The sequence below is a fragment of the Melitaea cinxia genome, chromosome 22 (assembly GCF_905220565.1).
Source record: "Melitaea cinxia chromosome 22, ilMelCinx1.1, whole genome shotgun sequence".
Lineage (NCBI taxonomy): Eukaryota > Metazoa > Arthropoda > Insecta > Lepidoptera > Nymphalidae > Melitaea > Melitaea cinxia.
The window spans coordinates 12,641,845-12,664,668 of NC_059415.1; the positions used below are offsets into that span (position 1 = coordinate 12,641,845).

The following is a 22,824-nucleotide window of genomic DNA, read 5'->3' on the forward strand; positions in this document are numbered from 1 at the left end:
ACCTTACTGACATAGGAACACAACACTGCTTGAAAGCAGTATTGTTTAGCTGTGGTCTTCTGTAAGATAAAGTACTTCGCGAGTCACTCCTCAAAATTTTGATCAAGTCATTTCCTGCTGTGCCCTACCTCAGGGAAACTACTACAGTTAAACTATATTTAATCAATATTAAGTGATTTGAATCTAGATTTGAGCTTGACTTAAATGTAAGAACAACAATCTACCTTCGTAATAGTTATAAATAATATATTGTTTTCCTTAATATCACTCTTCATCAGAGTCGATATTATATCTTTCAATTGATGATTATGTTAAACGGTCAGATTGTTATCATTTCAAAGACAAATTGATAAATATTAGCTGATAAGGGCTCGATGAATATTACGTATTAAATATATTCTAATATTTAAAATTCTAGTGTCGCGGTGTTTGTAGTTAAACTCCTCCGAAATGGCTTGACCGATTCTGATGTAATTTTGTGTGCATACTCGGTAGGTCTGAGAATCGAACAACATCTATTTTTATACCCCTAAATTATAGGGGGGGGGGGATAAACGGGGTTAAAACATAAATAGCAAAACAATGTTTGCGGGCTCAGCTAGTTTCCTTATAGTTTTTTAATGTTTAACGCAAATTTCACTCGGTATAATTAAATAACTTTTTTGGCATATTAAGTTTTTGAAATGCCCGACGTTTTGGATACTGTACAGCAACCATGGTCACGGAAAGACTGACTGAGATTATATTTCCATATTTAATTTATAGTTTTATAATTTTAAAACTATTTAATAAAAAAAAAATATAAAATATGTGTATGCTCTATACATATGTATATATATCTATGTAAATTAAACTATGTTGCTGGATATCTATTATAGCCTCCAAACTTATATACTTATATTTAATTGATATAATTAAAATAAATATTAATGAAGGTATACGCGAAGGCTATGCGCAAATCACAATGAAACTATTTTTATAAGATTAACTTTTTAGACATTTGGACAAATATGTAGCAATTTATTTAAGGCTAGCGCTGAGACGCGGTTTCACTGGCGTAATATGTTTTACGTTGTATGTTCTATGGATCAATTGTGTAAGCTGATGATGAAAAATGATTGATGACGCTGTAATTTGAGGAAGAAAGTAGCCTATAGTCTTCCTTGGTAAATGGTCTATCCAACACAAAAAGAACTTTTAAATTCGAACCAGCGGTTCCAGAAATTAGCGCGTGTAAACAAACAAACAATAAAAAAACAAACATTTCAGCTTTGTAATATATAGATCCGACTTTTTCATATCCTTTACATAAAAAAATCTATAATAACAGAGAAAGAAAGAGAAAGAGAGAGAAAGAGAAAGAGACAGAGTCGCCTGAACTTTATTTTACATAATGAACTATTTTTTTTATTAATAATTTTTTCGTTACAAAGCTTGATATTATATTCAAAATGTTTCTTGAAAAGTTTCTATATTCGTGAACAGAGACATTTAACAACATAGTAAGATGGTCACTAATTGGAGATAGTTTATAAATAGCCTAGAATAGACCTAGCACTTCTATATTACCGTGCTGTATCGAAACACTAGATTTTTTTACGAAAATTTTATCTTTTGTTTCATAAGTAGTGTTTGATGTATCAGCAAAACAATAAAGCTTCGGTTTGGTCCGACAAATAGTAATACAAATTTAAATGACATTTCTTTTACATGTTAATATATTCCTATAAAGAGATATATATGTATGCGTAACGTGAAATTTATCTTAGGTTTGGAGCAAAATTTATGTGAATATATACAGAAGACTAGCTATGCCCCTCGGTTTATAGCCTCTCGGTAAATGGACTATGCAAAATAAAATCAAATTTTTAATTCGTACCAGTAGATCCTGAGGTTAGCGTGTTTAAATAAACAAACAAACTTTTCTGCGTTATAATATTAGTAAAGATAAAAATATATTAACTTTACGATAATATCTATACAAAGAAATAAAATTGGAATTTCTGTTTGTTATACTACAATAAGCGCTTTTTACCAAATGCATATGGACGTATACACGGTACATATACCAAAATAACATCTTTTTTAATTTTTGTCTGTCTGTCTGTTTGTCTGTTTGTTTCGACTAATCTCATCAGATAGCTGATTTAATAAGGAGTAATTTAGGCGACTTTTATTCTAGGAATTTATTTTATAACTGCGATCTGAACTATAACTTTGTTGTTAGATTCCACGCGGACGAAATCGCGGGCACAGCTAGTAGATACATTATTATAAATGCCATACTTATGAAGCTTTGGAAAAATATAATGTAATTAAAATCCACTTACCAAAATTCTAAGCTGATATATTTTGTTATATTATTTCTACATCTATATTTACATGTAGTTAATATTTAACAAGTAATAGGAAGAAAATTATTCTATTTGAGACGGAATCGACTATTTTAACTAATTTATTTTGTACACGCCATTACATGTAACCTTCCTCGTCTCCGAGTAGAGGTGGGTCTCATCATAAGAACCCAGTTTCATCTGGAAGTACATTTAGTGTTATCATTTGTTACGAGGTTCGTTAGATTCAGAATATCCAGTCTTTTAATGTTATTTACAGCAGTTTATATTTCGATATGTATCATTTCACTCTAAAGGGCACCTTGTGCCAATATCTTTTCATTTTCGTTTTAAATGAAAAGTTTTTGGCCGAATCTCATACAAGCTTCTCTTCTGTAAATTTAACAGAATTCCTTAATACTTCTAGAGGTTTCGATTTGATACAATTAGATCTTATCAAATCGTTATTATTATCGTTTACCTTAATTTTATTTATGTTTATTTTAGTTTCATTTGTTTCAGACTGTATTTGATTATTGTTATCGACTTTCGCCTCGTCGGGTTTGTTGAGATCTGATTTTTTCGTCACCTCTCTACCTACACAGATGTCAGAACGAACGTTGTTCTGCATTTGCGGGTAGTGATGTAATATTGCTGTAGTGTTGAACGTAATTTTGCCGTACTTTACATACTCTGCGGGTCTTTTACTTTCCTGTCTACTCGTACTCGGTGCACTTAATTCTACGTCATCTTTCTGTGATCTTAACCTAATATTTGTGGTGGGTTTCTCCTCCGGGATTCCCTCGATAATATCTTTAGTTTCATCTAATAATCCTAGCGCAACTTCTTTGCTACGCCTTAAGTTTTCCATGTATATATTATAACGATTCATATCTAAAGTATTGTTTTGTTTTAATGGCAACGAATTTGGCAATTTCTTTTGAGGTACGTCCTCGGCCGTGTATCACAATTGTTTTTGGTTGTTCTGGCTCTTTGGATTGCTCGATTCTTTTGCCGCAGCGCTGTCGCGCGCGGCGTTTGTTAGCTATGTCTGAGACTGCACCATCGATATGCTGGTGGTCTCAGTGACAATAGTGGGCGCGGGGAACTCGTCCCTTGTGGAATCGTAAATCGGGAATTCGCAGCACAGTATACACTTGAGAAACCTCGGCACTTCGACGTACATGGCTGGCGGTATTGGTATAAAGGGTGACGTTGACGCCTTATAATACAAATAATCTGGGTTATCACGATACTTTTCGTCCGCCGATCGCTCGAGCAGCGGTATTCCAGATAAGAACAATATGATGGCGGCTGTGAATAGAGGCGATAAAATAGCGACGTATTCGACACCTTCGATAACATTTAATGATATTATAAAAATGCCCCACCAGAGAACAACTTCTCCAAAATAGTTAGGATGTCTTGACAGGCCCCATAAACCGTCGTTGCACCATCGTCCTTGATTGGTTGGTTCCTGGTGAAATGCGAATTTCTGCAAATCAGCATATGTCTCAATCAACAGTCCAATCACAAATATACCTGCTCCGGCTGAATCTAACGTTGTCATGGTTTTTGGAGCCTTCGGATACGAGTGGTGAGGTGAATTGATGATGATGACAGGTAAGCTGACTACGTACACCCATACCGCCTGGAAAGTGTAGAACACGCCAAACCTCAGTGTGTTGCTCTTACGGTCCTCGAACTGTTTGTCTCTACCGATGTGATAGATGCGGTACAGGAGATATCCCGAGAGCCTCACGCCCCAAACACACACGAACGCGGTGACCATGAGCTGCCTGCTGTCGTAATTCTTCAGCGTGCTGCCGCCTTGGCCGAGGAAGAACGTTAACAATGCTATAATGATAAAATTGGCACCACCAGTGAAATCTGTAACTTTGTCGCTCTGTGACAGCGAGGCGATCATGAAAAATAATATCTGCATCGCCACGGTGACTATAGCACTCACGGCAAAGTTGTTTCTATCTATTAGGGGCTCCATTTTAAATATTTGACACTATATTTTTGAAATTTTGGCATCAGGGAATACTGACATCGATCTTTTGGCGCATTGCTGCATTTTAACACTTATAGTTATCTCAGTTAGGTGCTATTATCGTTATTTAGCGCGTTTGCCATTTTTAGAAGCCAATTTAAGTTGATTTGAATTTATTTAAGCGTGGTTTGTAAGGCGTACAGTTTTTTTTAACAGAAGTGAACGTGTATTTGAATTACAAAGCGTGGCACTGTAAGCTTGTCCCGCACGAAAGCTTGCTACTAAAATAGATATGACGTTTAGACCGCGCATGTCCGCGGCGGGCGCATGCGCGCTACATGCTCCACTCACTTCGCTCAAGATTTCGTTCTTTACTTCATATTTTTCAAGTTGTTTGTAACGATATTGTAGTATCGATGTTGTCTTGTTTTCATTTAACTCTCGTATGATCTCGCGTGCGATTGTTTTTCATCTCAAACGGCTGATGCGCGCAGCGCGCTCCTAAATAACTTCTTTATTAGGTCAAAGTGACGTCAACATGTGCGAAAGTGGGATACGACTCGTTGTGTGTATTTTTTTTTCGTACGCACTGATGTAACTTGTAGTTGAGTAATAATGGCTTACATAGTCCGAGCAGAAATACTCAATACTGCATTAAAAAATTTAAATATTATTAATGAAGTTATTTTTGAATACTTTATTGTATATATGTAATAATTATATTCAATTCCACAAATCAAACAATTCTTAAATGTTTACATTAAGTCGTTCGTTGTTATGAATAATCGTAATCCTAACGTTTTATACTTGTGATATAAAATTATAATACTTTTCCTTACAATACATGTATTGAAAGACATTTACATATTTTATTGTTACGTAATTAATTAATTAGTTAGACTATTTCATGTTATCTAGTGTTAAAGATAACCTTTGTTCTGTAACAACGTAAATACTTTGTCATACAATGTAAGATAGTTAAAATTTATTTACACAATTATTTGAACAGAAAATTTTCCGTATTTTTGTAATTAGATTTTATTGTTTCATCTGTGTTTATAAATTTTTCATGTAATTAGAGAATTGTGTGATAAAAATAAATGACTAATATTACTGCGTTTTACCTGTTATAATTTACCTTAGGGAAAATGTTTTGTGTATTACCTATTAGTAGAAAATCCGTTTGAGACGAACTTCACACATCTGCTTAAATGATGAAAATTTTATATTTATTTTAGTACATTAGAAAACAAATCGCAAAAAGGTTGACTGATAAATTCCTGGCCAGGCTATATTTAATTCAAAATTAAAAACAATATTTTCATATTTATTTTAAAACCTTCCGTGGGCCATAATGAACATACAAAAAAATAAATTATCCGAATTGGTCCAGCCATTCGTGAGTTATGCGCTGAGTAACATTCATTTTTATTTATATAGATAAAACATATTTAATTTTTTTAATTTTTCATTTAAAATAAGCAAATTAAATAAATAAATAAAAAAGAAATAGTAACAAAGCAAATTCAAATGTAAATGGGAAATTTAAAACGATCTGTGGTACGAGGAGCTCGTATAAGTTTAATAAATAAAAATGCTATTTGGAAAGTAGCGTGAATTATGAAATTATTTAACAATGTACCTAGTTTAATATGTCAAATAATAAGAAGGATGTATTACTAATTTTTAGTAGCTAAGTATTTTTATATTACGATTAGCTTTCCGCCCGCGACTTTGTCTCTATGTACTTGTATTATATTAAATGATTTAGGCTCTCCGTTTTCACCTGTTAAAATGTTGCATATGTCACTTAAAATCAGTAATAACCCAGAATTCTCCTGAGTTTCACTACTAAATCATTCTACTTCACAATACTTATGCAGACAAATCAAATATTTTTTTTGTTTAATCATTATGAAGATTTTTTTAATTTTCTCAAAAATAATACCTTCTATTATATTCAGACCACTCATGACAAACACTTGTATGAGATTTATTAGTTTTGTCTTTGTGTCGTGTATGTATTTAACTCGCGACACAGAACCCACATCCTACTGTGGACCATTGAGAACAGAGCGCTTATTAATAAGACTAAAGCATATATTATTTAATTGTTATATAATCGACATTTAGGTTCTCCACAAGGATTTCGTATAAATATCAGAATTTTTAATGAAATATCATGACTTTCTAAGATTGTTCTCAAGCACCATAAAGCATGAGATTAAGTTTCGAAGAACAATATAAACTCTTTGACTGTTTGGCAAATACCTAGATCCTGTAGACTCTAAAAATACAGCTAATTAAACTATTTGTCAAAGGCATAAACTTGACTTACGTGCTATTTAGGCCAGGGTCGATGTCGTGTGTGTTAATGTATATGGTAGCCATATCAGCAATGATCTTTCTGAACTCTTCCTCAATCTGGATAAACCTTTCTAAAGAGACTCCTCCAAGGTTTAAGGTGATAGTTGCCGGTGGAATCGGTATAACTGGTTCTGGTTCTGGTGTAACGTCTTCGATGATGGCTCCAGGTCTTGGAACTGAAAGAGATGCCGATAATAGTAAGTGAAGTGGTAAACCTCACATTAATGGATTACAGACGAACACAAGCATTTGTAAAAGAAGAGCCACAAATGTTTGGCTGTAAAAATGAATGAAATTTAAAAAGGTTGAAAATATATTTTTTTTTTGATCCTGGAAAGATTACTTGTAAGATACATTATAATTGTAATTCATTTTTTTTTAAGTAACCACACACGCTAACTATAATAATATAAAAACATTTTTTTGTTATACTAGACTTGCTGACTCGACAGAGAGATAATAAAAAAAAAACAATCTGGATAGAGACATCCTAATAACCAAGCCGTACGAAACATAGTTTACGACCAAAAATATACATGAAAATGTCATAAAAATCGGTTGAGTCGTTTCGGATGAGTACGGCAGGAGAAGGTCATATTAGATTGAGGTAGGGCACAGCAAAAATATGTTGCTCAAAATCTGGACCAGCCCAGCTGGCGAAGTATCTCGACCTTACAGGAGATCGCAGCTAAATAATACTGTTTTCGAGCAGTGTTGTGTTCCCATGCTGCGTTAGGTGATCAGAGCTCCTGGGGGGATTCGAGGGGTAAGGTCAGCAACGCGCTTGCAAAATTTTTGGTGTTGCAGGCATCTAAAGACTACGGTAATTGCTCACCATCAGGTGAGCCGTACGCTTGTTTACCAAATTAGTTGTGTTGAAAAAGAGTAAGCTAAGTTCTATCTAAAGGTAAGGGAAAAGTAACAATCAAAATATTCTCACTTACCAACCATACGCATACTCATGCTGAAGCCTCTCATGAAGGACATGCCGGTGGCTGAGTGGAAGCGTATGAACATTTGATCCACATCTAGGAAACGATAACGCCTCTCTGTCTTGAGTTCGTATGTGACCAGAAGACCCGTGGATCCAGATACATCGATTCCACCTAAAATTATTAATCACTTGCTAATTTATCCAATAGATGATATATCTTGGAAATAAGATAAATCTTAAGTAAATTCTTAGAAAATTAATTTTTAAATATATAATCTATTTTACATTGGGTTAAATCTAATGCTACTTAAGGATTTGGTCGATAATAGTTCTATGGCAACCGGTCGTTATTATCGGTATCCAGTACCAAAACTACTTTGCAGATATCAACTTATATCAAGCATTTTCATCAAATTTAATTTTTAGAAATAATTAGTTAATTTTTGGAATTGGGATTATTATATGCTATGAATATTTCGTTTAACTTTTAGAGAAGTTCGGTCTTACCTGGTTTTATAAGAACGTAGTCACCCCTGAATCCGTTGACGTGGAAGTCAGTTATGTTCAGTTCGATGCCCATTCCATCACCAGTGATCATCCAGTCAACAGTATTACCTGTTGGATAAGGACGTGGGAAATCTGGTGATGTAATCACAACGGGCTTGTCAACTGTGAGTCTGATATTTATCGCATTTCTAACATCCGCAGATGATATTTGCATTAATTCTTTATGTTCAGTCGCGAAATCTTTCATTAGTTGCTCTGCTTCTGCACTAGATAATTCTGATGATTTTGAGTAGTCTGCCTCTTCTGTTGTTTTCGCTTCAGGGGGTGATGCTTCTTCACTATCCACTGTGGTATTTGCGCTTGCAAATAAAACAGTATCAGAAACGTTATCAACTTTTAGAGTTGTCGCTGAATTTGTATTTTCAGTTTCACTAGCCATTAACGCGTCATTAAGATACAATATTGGTTCAGAGGTGTTATTAATTTCTTCTGCCTCTTGAGACGCTTCCTTAGTAGTCATTTTATTGACATTTTCCACTTCATTCTCTCCATTTAGATTTTCGGTTACCTGTTTTTTGGATATGGTGTCAAATATCTTATTGAGGTTATCGTCGTCAATTTCTTCATAGTCATATGAACCATCTTCGCCTACTTCAGAAGATTCTCTATTATTATCGTCGAAACCTCTTAACTTGTCCCATGTTTTATGTAGGTTATCAATGTCAGTCATTAAATCACCGACTGCCTTACTAACAGTGTCTTCTTCAGCTGTTTCAGGTAGCTCCTTAATCGCATGTTCTAATGATACCGATTCGTCCATTTTTTCGATACCCTTATTTTCTTCTTCGTCAATTTCTCCAAGCAAATCCGAAGTATCAAGTAGAATTTTACTTGTATCTTCGATAATTTCTGTGTCCGTTTTTTCAATATTTTCATCTGATTTGAATTGTTCGAAATCATTGCCTGTATCTTCATCTAAAATGTTTTTTGTTTCTTCTAGTATTTTCTTTTCACTTTCATTACTGTAATATGCTATATCGTCATAATTTTCATTTTTGAATGCAGTTGACTCTGCAGTGTCTTCTAACTTTTTTTTATCATTTTCGATTCCATCTGTTAATGGAACAAGTGTACTGTTGCTATCGAATTTTCCAGCATAATTGGAATCATCTTTAATATCGTCTACCCTAAAATCTTCGTTACTATTATCTAGCTCTGACCTAACATCCTCAAATAAATAGTCATTTTTGTTAGGAACTATATGTTCTTCTGCTATGGCAGCTGGTGATGTTTTTGTTTCCTCTATACTAGCTGAAGGTGTGCTATTAGCGGGTTCTTTGACATCCGCATCATATGAATTATCTACTAAGTCTTCATACCAATATTCATCGAACCAGCGATCATCACCATCATCATCATACGATGAGACTAAAACAAAAACCCAAAATTAGGCTATTTACGAGTATGTTTTTCATTCATTAATTCATTCATTACAACCTATACAGTCCACTGCTGGACATAGGCCTCCACAAGTTTACGCCAAAAATAACGTGAACTGATGTGTTTTGCCCATAGTCACCACGCTGGGCAGGCGGGTTGGTGACCGCAGTACTTACAAGTTACGAGTATGTATATTACTTTTAAACCTTAAATTATATGTTAAAATTCCTATCTTTTTGCAAGTCTATAAGTAAAATGGATGACTTTAGTGTTTTTATTAAATATTCGAATATGATTCATAGATTTCGATAAACAAACAATGTTTATTGAATCATGTTGATGGAATATTTTTATTATTTGTTATAGAAACAATATAATTGCAATTGGTATAAGTTACGAGTATGTCAAAGATATGGATAAGAATATAACTCTGTCTTCACTTTTATAGATTCAGATTATTAAATAGAAAATCAGACTGAAAAACGTGTATGTGACAGCTCTATTACGCGACTGGAGTTTACTCCCTAACACGTTAAACGCAGCCTTGATTTTTTTGTTTCTCTGTTTCGGCCATGGGGCACACCATGTAGTCGTACACAATTGTTCCCTTGGTGCCGCAGGGACACCATATGACCGGTACCCAGATTTAAGTTAAAAAATATGACTTGACTATGATATGTAGTGTAAGGAAAAATAAGTAAGTTCTAGGAATGGGTATGGTGATGCAATAAAAATTTATCACTAAAATTTTGTAAATAAGCGCTTTTTAACTGGCTCCATCAACCAAGTGAGGCCCAACTGATGACTTGGCATTCAAAAATGGCGTTTAATAAATATATATCTATCTCTTTCTCCCAAGAGACATTGTGCGGTAAAACATCACTCTCAGGACAAAGACACCATATATTCTTCATACCATGATCATATCACTGTTTCCTAAGGCTAAACTCTAATCAACACTTTATTCTTAACGGCTTCTATTAAGATGAGAATACAGCGTCTGGGGTAGAGTATCACAGTACTTGTATCTTTCTACCAAGAGAAGTAACGCGGTCAAACGCCAATCTCAGGATAATTCAGTCACTATTTCTCAGTCACCAGACATCAGTCTCCTTGTTTTTAGGGTTCCGTACCTCAAACGGAAAAAAACGGAACCCTTATAGGATCACTTTGTTGTCCGTCTGTCTGTCAAGACGCTTTTTCGCAGGAACGCCTGGAGGTATCAAGTAGTGTAAGCTGAAATTCATCTAAAATACTCAAGTCTACTTTGAAAAAAATTTAACCTTTAAGCCAACACAATCAAAAGATACGGTCGTTTATGCTGCATATTTTCGACACTCGCAAGACATTCAAAACCTACAGGGTACTTCCCGTGAACTCAATCATGAAATTTGGTACGAAGCAATATCTTATAGCACAGACAAAGGAAAAATTGCGCAAAGCACAAATTTTTTGTTATATCATATAATAAAAATATTTTTAATAATTTCGTTTGTACAGAACCCTCGGTGGCCGGTTTTTTTCATACCATGGGCCTAATATCGCGTCTTAAGAAGAATACTCTAATAATTCACAAAAAAGCGAACCCCTGATTGTTTTAATATCAATGATGATAAACATTTTATCTGATACAATCGTACACAAGCGATAAAAATAACGTTCCTTTGTTTCATTTTGACGATGACTGCCAACTACATATAGGTAATACGTTCTACTTTTACCATTTACTAAGAAAGGGAAGAAGCATTTTATTTATACTTATATATATTATATTTTATTTTAATTATCTTGTCATAATTCGTAGTGTATTACTCTGACAATAAATCAACTTTTTTTTATGTAACTAGGTCGGCAAACAAGCGTACGGCTCACCTGATGGTAAGCGATTACCGTAGCTTATAAACGCCTGCAACACCAGAAGCATCGCAAGCGCGTTGCCGACCCAATCCCCAATCCCCCCAGGAGCTCTGGTCACCTTACTCACCAACAGGAACACAATACTGCTTGAAAACAGTATTATTTTGCTGTGATCTTCTGTAAGGTCGAGGTACTACCCCAGTCGGGCTGCTCCATATTTTGAGCAGGAAATTCCTGCTGTGCCCTATCTCAGTTAACAGTCAGAAGTAGTTCTACACACAAAGTTGTATTTATTTATTTGAACTATCATTATATAATAAACTGCAGTCGAAGTATCACATCGAAATAGTATATTCTTCAGAAATAGATTTTAGCCTTATGCGATTCCAGACTATTTACATTCTGGCGTAATTTTTTTAATAATAAAATACACAAAAAAATAACGAAATATCAGTAGCAAAGTGGACATGGTCATGGTTTTACTATTAAAGAATCTCCTAAAGACATTAAATATAACAAGAAGTAACCAAGTAACAACAAATTACCTATTATACAGATCTATCGATACAAATAAAGAACCTTCTCGAACACATATACATATTTTTAAAATCACGAATTCGATTTGCACACTATATCAGTAACCGTTCTGTTACCCGTTATCTCCCGACGAAAAACGACAAGAAGCGACGAAATACGAAAAAACACGACCAAATTTTAGTCAATGTTACCTACTGTCCTGCATTAGTGACCAATAAAAGGCTATTCGATGCAAAATGAAATAAGGATTTTATATCTACATATGTCACATTTCTGTGAAATGTATTTGTCACAACACCTTTCGATTCGCCATATTATTTTTTTAACCGACTTAAATAGGAGGAGGCTCTTAATTCGATTGTATTTTTTTATGTATCTTAGAACTTTTGACTGGGTGAATAAATTTCGAATTTTTTCAAGATCTAATAAGTATTTTTTTGCTCGCAAACGAAAAAAACTGACTTCGATTACATCGACAAGTAATGCAGCGTAAGTAAATACGCGTTATCGAAGATTACTCAAAAAGTAGTCATCAGACCTCAATCAAATTTAAATGAGACCCCAAAACAAGCATCAGCTTTCGATTAAAATAAGAATCATCAAAATCGGTAAACCGAGTGAAAAATTATGCGTTATAATACAACGTAGGTTGACGAAAAAGTAATCAAGTAAATACGCTTTATTAAGTTGCTTTATTAGTATCCTAATTTTTAACCGTACGTTTATCACTTCATATGATATCAACCACAAATAAACTTATCTTTGGCGCGAACTTGGGAGGTCTATCTCCACTGCTGAACTGTCAACGAATCAATATTGAAGCAACCAATACATGTATTTTGCGGTGCGTGCACAGAGTGGGCGCTCACACGCCGGCGAAGTCCGATCACCGCTCGAGATGGATATTTGTATTTTTACAAATCTTTCTTTCCGGGCAGGTTTTCTGTCCTTGTGGGTCACCCCACCGTGCCTCGGGGAGCACGTTAATCAATCGGTCCCGGTTGTTATCATAAACATCTAGCATAGAAAGATAGCGATCGTTACTCGTAGTAGGAAATATGCAAAGCCGCAGTGAAGCAACATGGTGGATTTAGTTCCGATCCTTCTCGCACATGCAGACAGAGGCTTATGCCCAGCAGTGGTATATTACAGGCTGAATCGTATCGTATCATTTTTTTACGAATGGCAGTATTATACAATGTTTTTACTTGTACAAGTAGCGCCGTGAGACTTAGGTTGTATCGAAATTTGAGCAAAATATCTAACGAGTTGGAATTAATCAAATATTCTCCGTTGCAATGACCTCGTATAGGTCTAATGACGTCATAGACGCGTCTTAACATGAAAACATAAAAATAATCGATTTCTCGATTGAATCCAATTAACTTTTTGTAGTTTTTAGGGTTCCGTACCTCAAAAGTAAAAAATAGAACACTTATAGGATCACTTTAATCGTTGTCTGTGTGTCTGTTTAGACCCTTTTTCTCAGGAACGCGTAGAGGTATCAAGCTGAAATTAATATCAAATACTCAAGTCTACACATCATCTCACACGTCTCATGTACACCTGATAGCGATCGTTACTCATAGAAGGGAATATATCCGCCAACCGGCATTGGAGCAGCGTGGTGGATTAAGCTCTGATCCTTCTCCTACATGGGGAAAGAGCCCTATACCCAGTTGTGGGGTATTACAGGCTGAAGCGTAATACTCAAGTCTACTGTCCCTTGAAGCTGTGAAGAAATACTTATTTATTTATTTTATTTACACTTTCGCACACCAATACAAGGTTTTAACAGCATTACAAATGATATATAAAAATAGAATTTGCATCAGTTGCAACAGGCGGCCTTGACGCTAATACAGCGATCTCTTCCAGGCAACCTTTGGGCAGAGGACTAAATAAGAAGTGTGGGATGGGGCGCAAAAATGTTATGTAACATACACATGAACATATACTCATATACGTACATGTACACCACATACATATACATACACATACATATACATATACATACACATACACAAATAAATATATATCATAAAAAAAACTTGATAAATTTTGATACTTAAATACTTCTCGTGAACTCATGATCTTGAAATTTGGTACAAAGCAACGTCACAGATAAAAGAGAAATTGCGAAAAGCATCAATTTTTAGTTATAACATATAAAAATATTTTTATTAATTTTTGTACCGGAACCCTCGGTTACGTTGTAACTATTTAGTAATCTGTGCCCTCGGTGCGCCAGTCCGACTCGCACTTTGCCAGTTTTACTTAAATATGTAAAGAGTCACGCTACAAGAATCAGAACTCACAGTTTGTAGAAAATAATCGATTTACGTAATAAAAAAGTTCAAAGATCTGTTGTTTAGTAGTACATGGTATAATATTTAACCCATAGTTCTGTTAGCGCCTCCGTGGTTGGCGCAGTTAGCTGTGAAAACGTGAGATAATTTCTTGTGGATTTGATTTCTACCCCATGTTAGTCACATATAGTTTGTCTATATATACAGTTGGATAAAACCAATACCAGCATTATGTTGTCCAAACATATCGATTTATATTTAACTTTGATACAGAGACAGGTCAGGACGTAAGTCAGTCACACACAAAAGGTCAAGAGACTAAAATGTAATAGCATGTTTACATACGCGTCCTAAGTTATTATTATAATATGTTATCTTTTAATGTCGTTGGAGCGAACAAACGCGGGATTTCCCGACTTCAAAACAAACGTAACATTTTACTGATGTTATTATTAAGAAAGTTTTTAACACATGAACTATAAAGGTGTCAAATAAGTGTACGGCTCATCTGATGGTAATCGGATACTATGACCTAGACTTCAGAAACGCCTAGAGTACTGAAATAATATCGCTGCGAACCCTACCCCCGATCTTCCCCAGGAGCTCTGGCCACCTTCCTCACCACAGGAAGACAACACTGCTTGAAAACAGTATTATTTAGCTGTGATCTTCTGTAAGGTACGTCCCCAGTCGTCCCCAGGCGGGCTGCTCCAGATTTTGAGTAGGATATTTCCTGATGTAGCCTACCTCAATAACACAGTGATGGATATATTTTTAAACTTTACGTAAATGTTCAGAATATTTATTTACAAGACAATACCGTTACTACAAGGTCAATAATGTTTACACGAAAACTATTCACACAATTTTAAACTCTATTATATTAAAACAAAGTTGACTTTTGATTACAGCGATATTGTAAACAATGTTATAAAAACACGAAATGTTTTAAACGATTTTTGTACTAATGCTTTATGATATAATGGTGAAAAATGCTTGTATTGTTTTTCAAAGAATTCCAAAGAAGCGTCAGAGATATTGAAATAATGTTATTGTATTTCAAACTTTAATTTTTTCAACATAAGGTCGGTTATTGTAGTTGTATTGTTACTTAATACCGAACTATTTATTTCTTGCCTGAATTATGACATTGTTCTAAGTCCTAAATATAGTGTCATATTAAAAATGTATGATGAGTAGATTTGTAGCTGTGATGTACCTATGTCATTTTCGTTTTAGTAGAGGGTCACGGTTTCGACTCCATAATAGTTGTATAGCTTTATGATTAGTTGGCGCAGTTTTCTGTGGCCATACTTTCAGTTCCAAAATAAACAAAAATAAAGTAATAAAAATCAAAGTAAGTGTATTTGAATAGGTTTCAAAAACCGGTCGTCATCCTATAAACTAAAATTTTGAATATCCGGATCGCTGTCCGGATGTCCGGATGTTACCTTATCGATTTTGTAGAGAAGAATCATCAAACTCCAGAGTCATCATTAAAAAAAGTGTGATAATTTAATCGTGCAGTCAATTCTAAGCATACGAAGTCGCGGGAAAGAGCTAGTATATTTTAAAACTGTAATCTGCATACAATATGAAACACTATACATGAGCGGTTTCTCCCACGTGCTTCCTGTTCGTTTGTTACATCACCGGTTTTAATCGTCTGAGAAGTAAATGTAGCTAAGACTGACACCTTTAAGTGTACAGGTATAACCGACCCTCGGTTCGATCTACGCACGTGGCATACATTTCTATTGGCCACACAGGTGTATGCCATGGTCTGGGCGCTTGTGTTTGTGTACTGTGTGTGTTTTTCTGGACCCCCCCCCCCCCCAGGAGTAAATAGTGTGGGACGTTGAATGTGAGGCGCTTATTAATATTTATATATTTTTATCCAAATCGGAAATTCAGATGTGTCATGTTTTCAAGAATTAAATCTATTGTTATTCTCGACTTACAAATATTCAGGGAATCGCTTTGTTTTAAGTATGACTGACTCAAATTTAGAATATCTATATAAATAAAATGAATGTTTGTCTGTATGTCCTTTATAGAATTGTAAACTATGCATTTGATCATGTCATGATCTTCAGCAAAGTGTTGGTGCATGAGCCCATAAAGGTTTCTGATTTGGTACGACCAAAAAAAAAAATCTTGTAACGCGCGCAGGGTACAGTTAGTTTTGAAATAAAAGAACAGTTAAAATGTGGATTAAACACAAATTACGTGTAAGAAGCGCTCTTTCAGTAATATGGCCTTTGTATATTTTATTATACACTAAACTTAAGTAATTTTAAAAATTCAATTTATCTAAATCTTTTATTGAGATGAGCCACAGCAGGAAATATCTTGCTTGAAATCTGGAGCAGGCCGACTGGAAAAGTACCTCGACCTTACAGAAGATCACAGCTAAATAATACAGCTTTCAAGAAGCGTTGTGTTCCTGTGGCGAGTAAGGTGACCAGAGCTCCTGTAAGGTCGGCAACGCGCTTGCGATGCTTCTGGTGTTGCAGGCGTCTATAAGCTACGGTAATAGCTTACCACCAGGTGAGCCGTACGCTTGTTTCCCGACAATGTTATATAAAAAATAGTTATCTATCTAAACCTTGGTCTCAAAAGAGGGGGGGTGAGTACGATTGGCAAACAACTGTACTAAACAACAGATAAAGGATGTTTTTTTTTTTTCTTATCAATAGACTTTTATCATCGAGATTAGTTCAATTTTTCTTACGATAATGACTTCATTGATTCATCCAAATGCAAAAACAACCAACCTTCATAAAAAGTGAACGATGAAGTTTGATCGGTATTTACTTTAAGGTATATTTGCTTATTGTACCTATCTTTTCGAAATCGATCATCTTCAGCACACTGTCTTACTCTACGCACAAAAGATGCGCATCGCTTACGCATGGTGGTGTGGAAGCAGTCGGTTCTTGCGTCTGCAAACATGCCTGAGGCGCTGCAGCATCGGGGCAGCCCCAACAGTATCCTGAATGCATTATTGTAGAGGACTAAGCGATGGCGCCGGCATAAATCACGAATCATTATTTGTAAGCGATTATCTCATCAACTGTTTCCTCGTACAAATGATACAATAGTTTGGAAAAAATTCCTGATTGTGTTGTTAATTGCGAATTCTATCTAAATTGTATGTAAAGCTGAGAAGTTTGTTTGTTTGTATTGTATGATTCGAATTGAAAATTTTATTTTTGTGTTCGATAGCCCATTTACTGAGGAAGGCTATAGGCATTTTTTTCCTCAAATTACTGCGCGTGAAACCGCGGTGCACATCTAGTTTAACCTTATGACCGCCACACCTCAAATCCATTCCCGTGCCCTGTACGCCAAGGCATAAAATAAACTAAAATACCTACGAAAAAAAATAGTGCTGCCAAGAGTCGTTATCGAGTACCACACAGTGGCTTGTTTTTGTTGGTTTTTATGCAATAAATGACTACTTATATAATCTAGGAAGGTTTATTTTTCGATATTTTTATTGTGTTATCTTGCACTCGTTATATATACTTACAATAACATAAATAAAAAACAAACATTACAAAAATAATCGTAGTAAAGCACAACACTATTTTCTATCGCCATGACGTCATTGTCACGACTGGACGACTACGGCGCAGCTGACTTACGGTTTTAAAACTCCCTAAGAGATGTGCTGTGTCGCACGCAAGGAAGCCGCACGCTTTATATCGATTTCGAATCGAATCGATATATACATGAAAAGTAATTTTAAAAAAATTAACCAAATTCAAATTTGTATTTTTTTAACCGAGTTCAAAAAAGGAGGAGGTTACTCAATTCGACCGTATATATATTATATATTTTTTATGTATGTTTGGCGATAGCTTCGTCGTTTATGAACCAATTTTGATAATTATTTTTTGGTTGAAAGGTGTAGTACCATGATAAGGAAACCAGGATCTGATGATGGGATCCCAGAGAAATCGAGGGAAAGTCGAAAATCCGCATAACTTTTTACTGGGTGGCACCGGGTTTGATGATTTTTAATTTCAATCAAAAGCCGATGTTTATCATGTAGTCACATTTAAATTTCATCGAGATCTGATTACAACTTTGTGAGTAATCTTTGATAATCCGTATTTACTTGACTATTTCTTCGTCTACCTACGTTGAATTACTTGTCATTATAATTGAAGTTGGTCTTTTTCGTTTGCCTGCAAACACAATTATTATCTTATTAGATAATTAATAACTAAAAAGGGAGTAATAAAAGTTTAATATTTAAAAAAAAATCTACCTACACACCACTAAAAGGAAATTAATATAATCGTTACGGTCTGTGCCAGCCTTAGTTAAAAGAAATATTTACGTTAAATATTTTTTTTTTCGCTTAGGTAGCAAATAGTACTAAAACAGTACTGAGTAATATGCCTGCCATTTGATTTCACGACACCAAAGCCATGGGTCTCAGAAGAAAAGCTTTTATGAGAGTAGTGGTTAAAGATGATATTGATGCTGCCAGATGATTTTGAGAATGAGAAAGAAAATCGTAATTTTGATCTTAACCTTAGATAAAAAAATGAAAAATAAAATAATATAAAACAATTTTATTTGTAATTGTAAATTAAAAAAAAAATCGTCGACGCCTTCCAAAATGCGACGATGTTCTAAGGTATCGCTCATGTTGCACTGCACTAGTTTTCTCTCTATTCGCCTATGACGTCACCAGGCTGTCGTCTATACTTGACAACGGCGTGTAGAGAACGGATTAATGACTAAACGCTAGGATTCTGCCTTCAAGTGTCAAGCGGGTTGGTTTGTTCTAGCAAACGTTGTTTCTTTCTTGGCATTTTCTTGTGTATACAGTTTGGTTTTTGGTTGTTTAGATTTACGTATATATTTTGTGTTGTCGCGGTATATTGGTGAGTGTTTATTTTTTGTTTCGTATGTTCTTTTTTTTCTTTTTAAATCATGGAGGATAACGACCCTCCTGATCCACCGGCTCCGCCAGACAAAAATGCCTCTGATTTTTGTTTTACCCCAATCCTGTCCGCTCCACTATCATCTTTTATAGCAGTTGAAAACGCAGTAGGCAAAAAACGCCCTCTTGAGTCTGTCAAAGATACAATACCAAATAAGCAGGCTAAGCAAAGTGATTACAGAATCCGCTATTCTAACATGGACAAGCCTCCTTATTTAGTGCATGTGTCTCGCAATGAAAGTGACCCAGCAGCTAACACTACTTTAAACCCTATAAAATTTGGTCAATTCCTAAAAACCCATAGCTTCCCAGGTATAGCAAATGTCACGCTACAAGAATCAGAACTCACAGTTTGTAGAAAATAATCGATTTACGTAATAAAAAAGTTCAAAGATCTGTTGTTTAGTAGTACATGGTATAATATTTAACCCATAGTTCTGTTAGCGCCTCCGTGGTTGGCGCAGTTAGCTGTGAAAACGTGAGATAATTTCTTGTGGATTTGATTTCTACCCCATGTTAGTCACATATAGTTTGTCTATATATACAGTTGGATAAAACCAATACCAGCATTATGTTGTCCAAACATATCGATTTATATTTAACTTTGATACAGAGACAGGTCAGGACGTAAGTCAGTCACACACAAAAGGTCAAGAGACTAAAATGTAATAGCATGTTTACATACGCGTCCTAAGTTATTATTATAATATGTTATCTTTTAATGTCGTTGGAGCGAACAAACGCGGGATTTCCCGACTTCAAAACAAACGTAACATTTTACTGATGTTATTATTAAGAAAGTTTTTAACACATGAACTATAAAGGTGTCAAATAAGTGTACGGCTCATCTGATGGTAATCGGATACTATGACCTAGACTTCAGAAACGCCTAGAGTACTGAAATAATATCGCTGCGAACCCTACCCCCGATCTTCCCCAGGAGCTCTGGCCACCTTCCTCACCACAGGAAGACAACACTGCTTGAAAACAGTATTATTTAGCTGTGATCTTCTGTAAGGTACGTCCCCAGTCGTCCCCAGGCGGGCTGCTCCAGATTTTGAGTAGGATATTTCCTGATGTAGCCTACCTCAATAACACAGTGATGGATATATTTTTAAACTTTACGTAAATGTTCAGAATATTTATTTACAAGACAATACCGTTACTACAAGGTCAATAATGTTTACACGAAAACTATTCACACAATTTTAAACTCTATTATATTAAAACAAAGTTGACTTTTGATTACAGCGATATTGTAAACAATGTTATAAAAACACGAAATGTTTTAAACGATTTTTGTACTAATGCTTTATGATATAATGGTGAAAAATGCTTGTATTGTTTTTCAAAGAATTCCAAAGAAGCGTCAGAGATATTGAAATAATGTTATTGTATTTCAAACTTTAATTTTTTCAACATAAGGTCGGTTATTGTAGTTGTATTGTTACTTAATACCGAACTATTTATTTCTTGCCTGAATTATGACATTGTTCTAAGTCCTAAATATAGTGTCATATTAAAAATGTATGATGAGTAGATTTGTAGCTGTGATGTACCTATGTCATTTTCGTTTTAGTAGAGGGTCACGGTTTCGACTCCATAATAATTGTATAGCTTTATGATTAGTTGGCGCAGTTTTCTGTGGCCATACTTTCAGTTCCAAAATAAACAAAAATAAAGTAATAAAAATCAAAGTAAGTGTATTTGAATAGGTTTCAAAAACCGGTCGTCATCCTATAAACTAAAATTTTGAATATCCGGATCGCTGTCCGGATGTTACCTTATCGATTTTGTAGAGAAGAATCATCAAACTCCAGAGTCATCATTAAAAAAAGTGTGATAATTTAATCGTGCAGTCAATTCTAAGCATACGAAGTCGCGGGAAAGAGCTAGTATATTTTAAAACTGTAATCTGCATACAATATGAAACACTATACATGAGCGGTTTCTCCCACGTGCTTCCTGTTCGTTTGTTACATCACCGGTTTTAATCGTCTGAGAAGTAAATGTAGCTAAGACTGACACCTTTAAGTGTACAGGTATAACCGACCCTCGGTTCGATCTACGCACGTGGCATACATTTCTATTGGCCACACAGGTGTATGCCATGGTCTGGGCGCTTGTGTTTGTGTACTGTGTGTGTTTTTCTGGACCCCCCCCCCCCCAGGAGTAAATAGTGTGGGACGTTGAATGTGAGGCGCTTATTAATATTTATATATTTTTATCCAAATCGGAAATTCAGATGTGTCATGTTTTCAAGAATTAAATCTATTGTTATTCTCGACTTACAAATATTCAGGGAATCGCTTTGTTTTAAGTATGACTGACTCAAATTTAGAATATCTATATAAATAAAATGAATGTTTGTCTGTATGTCCTTTATAGAATTGTAAACTATGCATTTGATCATGTCATGATCTTCAGCAAAGTGTTGGTGCATGAGCCCATAAAGGTTTCTGATTTGGTACGACCAAAAAAAAAAATCTTGTAACGCGCGCAGGGTACAGTTAGTTTTGAAATAAAAGAACAGTTAAAATGTGGATTAAACACAAATTACGTGTAAGAAGCGCTCTTTCAGTAATATGGCCTTTGTATATTTTATTATACACTAAACTTAAGTAATTTTAAAAATTCAATTTATCTAAATCTTTTATTGAGATGAGCCACAGCAGGAAATATCTTGCTTGAAATCTGGAGCAGGCCGACTGGAAAAGTACCTCGACCTTACAGAAGATCACAGCTAAATAATACAGCTTTCAAGAAGCGTTGTGTTCCTGTGGCGAGTAAGGTGACCAGAGCTCCTGTAAGGTCGGCAACGCGCTTGCGATGCTTCTGGTGTTGCAGGCGTCTATAAGCTACGGTAATAGCTTACCACCAGGTGAGCCGTACGCTTGTTTCCCGACAATGTTATATAAAAAATAGTTATCTATCTAAACCTTGGTCTCAAAAGAGGGGGGGTGAGTACGATTGGCAAACAACTGTACTAAACAACAGATAAAGGATGTTTTTTTTTTTTCTTATCAATAGACTTTTATCATCGAGATTAGTTCAATTTTTCTTACGATAATGACTTCATTGATTCATCCAAATGCAAAAACAACCAACCTTCATAAAAAGTGAACGATGAAGTTTGATCGGTATTTACTTTAAGGTATATTTGCTTATTGTACCTATCTTTTCGAAATCGATCATCTTCAGCACACTGTCTTACTCTACGCACAAAAGATGCGCATCGCTTACGCATGGTGGTGTGGAAGCAGTCGGTTCTTGCGTCTGCAAACATGCCTGAGGCGCTGCAGCATCGGGGCAGCCCCAACAGTATCCTGAATGCATTATTGTAGAGGACTAAGCGATGGCGCCGGCATAAATCACGAATCATTATTTGTAAGCGATTATCTCATCAACTGTTTCCTCGTACAAATGATACAATAGTTTGGAAAAAATTCCTGATTGTGTTGTTAATTGCGAATTCTATCTAAATTGTATGTAAAGCTGAGAAGTTTGTTTGTTTGTATTGTATGATTCGAATTGAAAATTTTATTTTTGTGTTCGATAGCCCATTTACTGAGGAAGGCTAT

At 35.1% G+C, this 22,824-nt stretch overlaps 2 protein-coding genes across 2 annotated transcripts in view; both read right to left on the reverse strand.

Moving 5' to 3' along the window:
- The window catches only part of LOC123664468, a 52,283-nt gene that overhangs the window by 14,664 nt on the left and 14,795 nt on the right, over positions 1-22,824 (reverse strand). Inside the window, exons 2-4 of the mRNA XM_045599008.1 lie at positions 8,138-9,565; positions 7,641-7,802; positions 6,668-6,872 (exon numbers count right to left, since the gene is read on the reverse strand). Of these exons, the coding sequence (XP_045454964.1) occupies positions 6,668-6,872; positions 7,641-7,802; positions 8,138-9,565 (1,795 nt within the window). The remainder of the gene's footprint in view (positions 1-6,667; positions 6,873-7,640; positions 7,803-8,137; positions 9,566-22,824) is intronic.
- LOC123664718 lies at positions 2,327-4,335 on the reverse strand. The gene has a single exon (XM_045599217.1). The coding sequence runs from the start codon at positions 4,333-4,335 to the stop codon at positions 3,379-3,381; it is 957 nt and encodes a 318-aa protein (XP_045455173.1). The 3' UTR covers positions 2,327-3,378.